The 3111-nt window shown below is 66.1% G+C and overlaps 2 protein-coding genes across 2 annotated transcripts in view; one reads left to right on the forward strand and one right to left on the reverse strand.

The window, feature by feature from the left end:
• Positions 1–1477, forward strand: part of ANKHD1 (ankyrin repeat and KH domain containing 1) — a 110889-nt gene extending 109412 nt beyond the window's left edge. Inside the window, exons 38-39 of the mRNA XM_019472282.1 lie at positions 902–1075; positions 1257–1477. Coding sequence (XP_019327827.1) covers positions 902–1055 — 154 coding nt within the window. The 3' untranslated portion in view covers positions 1056–1075; positions 1257–1477. The remainder of the gene's footprint in view (positions 1–901; positions 1076–1256) is intronic.
• Positions 1478–2334: 857 nt separating this feature from the next.
• Positions 2335–3111, reverse strand: part of LOC103899589 (amyloid beta A4 precursor protein-binding family B member 3) — a gene marked incomplete at its 5' end in the record, with an annotated part of 29538 nt that continues 28761 nt past the window's right edge. The window contains 2 exons of the mRNA XM_019472278.1: positions 2335–2723; positions 2831–2939. Of these exons, the coding sequence (XP_019327823.1) occupies positions 2530–2723; positions 2831–2939 (303 nt within the window). The remainder of the gene's footprint in view (positions 2724–2830; positions 2940–3111) is intronic.

The following is a 3111-nucleotide window of genomic DNA, read 5'->3' on the forward strand; positions in this document are numbered from 1 at the left end:
CGGGCCCGGTGCTGGCGGGGCTGCGGCAGGCGCGGGTTGTGTAACGTGTTTGTGGTGCTGGGAAGGGCCCGGCCCGCGCAGGAGCTCTGGGCTCGCTGGGCCATGCTCGCTGGCAGAGCCTGGCGGGGAACTGGTGCTTGGCTGCAGGGACAGCCGGGCAGGGGAAGGGGGGCCTGGACCTGGTGCAGGGCAGCAGACGTGGCACGCAGGCTGGCATGACCTCGGGGATCGCTGGCAGGCGCTTGGGGCACGTGGGGAAGCAGCGTGTGCCCCGGGTGGGCACTGCCCTGGGGCTGCACACCCAGCAGGTTGGCACACTGGAGGTTCTCCCATCGAACCCAGCGCGTTGTCCTCGTGCAGGGCACAGCAGGGCGGCTCGCTGGCTGAGCTGATGGGAACAGGTCCCCGGGTACAGCTCCCCAGGGTGCCAACTGGGGGGCACCCAGCCTTTGCTGTTTGATAGCTGCAGGGAACCACCCCGAGCCAGCCGCCTCTGGGCAGGGTGCACTGGGGACCTGCCTGCTGCCTGGCCATCGGGCTTGGGCTGTGTGCTGAGTGCCCCAGGGCTGGCCCTGCCTTCCAGGCAGCACAGGGGTGGCTGCGGTGTCAGCTGCCACGGGGCACCCGTGTCAAGGCTGGGCACCCGTGTCAAGGCTGGACCCCCTGCGCTGTGCCCTGGCAGAGCTCCAGGAGCCTCAAGGGGAGGAACAATGTGGGGAAGAGCAGGACGGGTGTCACAGTCTGCCATGTGGGAAGCCCCACAGTGGCTACAGAGCCAGCCGTGTCCCTGAGCCGTGGCCAAGCGCTGGGTCCCACCCTGTGCTCCAGGCTCAGGCTGTGGTGCTCGGGGACGGGGGCGGCCAGGGGCCGGCAGTGCCTGACAGCCCCCTGCTTTTGGCAGGTACCCGCATCATCTACGACCGCAAGTTCCTGCTGGAGTGCAAGAATTCACCCGTGGCCAGGACCCCTCCCTGCTGCCTGCCCCAGATCCCCGGTGTCACATCCCTGGCCCAGTCCAGCCTCGTCAAGCTGGAGGAGCTCAAGGAGCGGAATGAGAGCGAAGAAGCCATGCCAGGTGAGCAGCCCAGGCAGGCAGCACCTGCCTATGCGCTGCCTTGGGGCATGGGGCTCCTGCCTGGCCGCAAGGGGAGATCCCCACTCAGCCCCAGTTCCAGCTCCTGCCCCCTTTGCCTGCATGTTTCTCCCAAGGTAGCCCCCTCCTAACCCTGGCTCTGTATCCCTCCGTACACTTGCAGATCAAGACCAGTTTGAGATGGACATCTGAGTTTCCAGCTCCCCGTCTCCAGGCCATGGCTGGGCCTGTTCCTGGGCCTCGTGGAGGTGCTGGCACCGTGACCAGCTGGCTGCAGCCCTCTCTGATGCTGGGGATGGACGTGTGACACCTCAGGCTCTAGCACAACTGGCTGGTGCAATTGCCTAGGAGCTCATGCTTGATCAATAAACACCATGAAACCCCTGTGTTGACCTGGTGCATCTCTGTTGGGGCTCAGCTGGGTCCTTAGGGCCCCGGGGAGGGGAGCTAAGAGGGGCTGAGCAGCACCGGGAGCCCTTTGAGGGTGCAGAGGATCTCTCCCTCCTGCACCAAGACCCTGCGGGCTGGGGGTGGTGAATGCAAGGCCTCAGGGTCTGCTCCCAGGCTTGGGGTGCCGCATGCAGCCTCTCCCAGCTGTGGCAGGGGCAGCTGGCGAGGCTGTCCTGCGAGAGCAGGAGGGAGCAGCACAGTGCAGTTTGCCTGCTGTCCAGGGTAAACGTTAACACCCTGGGCTTACCTGACCTGGTGGGCATCAATAGCACCGTGATGTTTCTCCCTGTCCCCGAGGCCACCCAGGTCTCTCGGGTCCCAGACTTGGGTCTGAGCTGTGTCAGGACGGGCAGGAGCCCAGATGGGAGCATGGGCTGTAGCTGCAGCACAAACCCAGGCTGTGCCAGGCTGCTCTGGGCTGGCAGCAGGTCAGCCTCCCCAGCCAGCCCAGAACTCCTCAGGGGCTGTCTCCTGCAGCAGAGCTGGGCCATGTGCCTGCTGCTGTGGGTCCCCCCAGTGCCAAAGGCAAGGCCAGAGGGGCCAGGCTTTGCCAACCCCTGCAGCAGGGAAATGCATCGCTGTCCGCTCGACCTGGGTGATGCTGGGGGTGCTACCAGGGGCATTCCTTCCCTTCACGTCTTGTGGGCTGGGAGCAGCCTGCCTGGGCGAGAGCCCCTTGGCCAAGCCAAGGCTGCCATGGCCTCGCCCAGCAGTCCCCTCTCCTGCTGCTCCTGTGAGAGAACCACGACCGTCCGGTGCCAGAACCCTGGGGCAGGCTGTGGCCAGGGGCAGGTTAGTGCTGTTTATTAAACGTCATGTAGTGAATCGCCGCTAAAATGTCACAATGATTAAAATCCCCTTTTCCTGGGTGAGGATTGGGAGGCAGAGGAGGTGCCCAGACCCCCTCGGGCAGCGGGGGCCCTTCTCCTGCCGGTGGCCCTGGACATGGGCTGCCCTGCTCACAGTCCGCAACCACGTCCCTGGCATCAGGGATCCTCCGGGCCAGGCCCGGCCTGGGCGCTGCCATCTGTCACCACAGCCGGCTCCGCAGCAGGCAGGCTCCTTGTCTCGGCGATCAGGCGCTTGACGCCCACCAGCCACTGGCTCACCTCGTTCACGTGGTCCACCATGAGCGAGCGGTGGATCTCGTCAGCCGCATCCCAGCGCTGCTGCTGGAGCTCTGCCAGGAAAGGGGAACCCATCAGTGGTGTGGGGTCAGCCTTCCCATGGGTGCCCCCTGCCCGACAGCCTGGCGCTGGCCTGGATGCAGCCCTCCTTGCCCCTCACCTTGCACCAGGAGGCTCATCCTCTTCCTCACTGGGGCTGACAGCTTCCCCTGAGCCCACGCATCCCCCAGCACTGTCAGCCGCCGCCCAATGTCGTCGCACACTTGTTTCTGGAAGCAGAGATGAGCTGGAGGGGGGACCCGCCCCCCACCAGCTCTGGGGAGTCCCCGGGGCAGGGGTGGCTCTCCTCGCCCCAAGGACATCCCAGGAACAGGCAGCCCCTGCCTGGCTGCCCCTCCTGCGCCCCTGCAGTGCGTGGGGCAGAGGCGGGGGAAGGGGCCG

This window comes from Aptenodytes forsteri, unplaced genomic scaffold (assembly GCF_000699145.1).
Source record: "Aptenodytes forsteri isolate BGI_AS27 unplaced genomic scaffold, ASM69914v1 Scaffold19, whole genome shotgun sequence".
NCBI classification, from domain to species: domain Eukaryota; kingdom Metazoa; phylum Chordata; class Aves; order Sphenisciformes; family Spheniscidae; genus Aptenodytes; species Aptenodytes forsteri.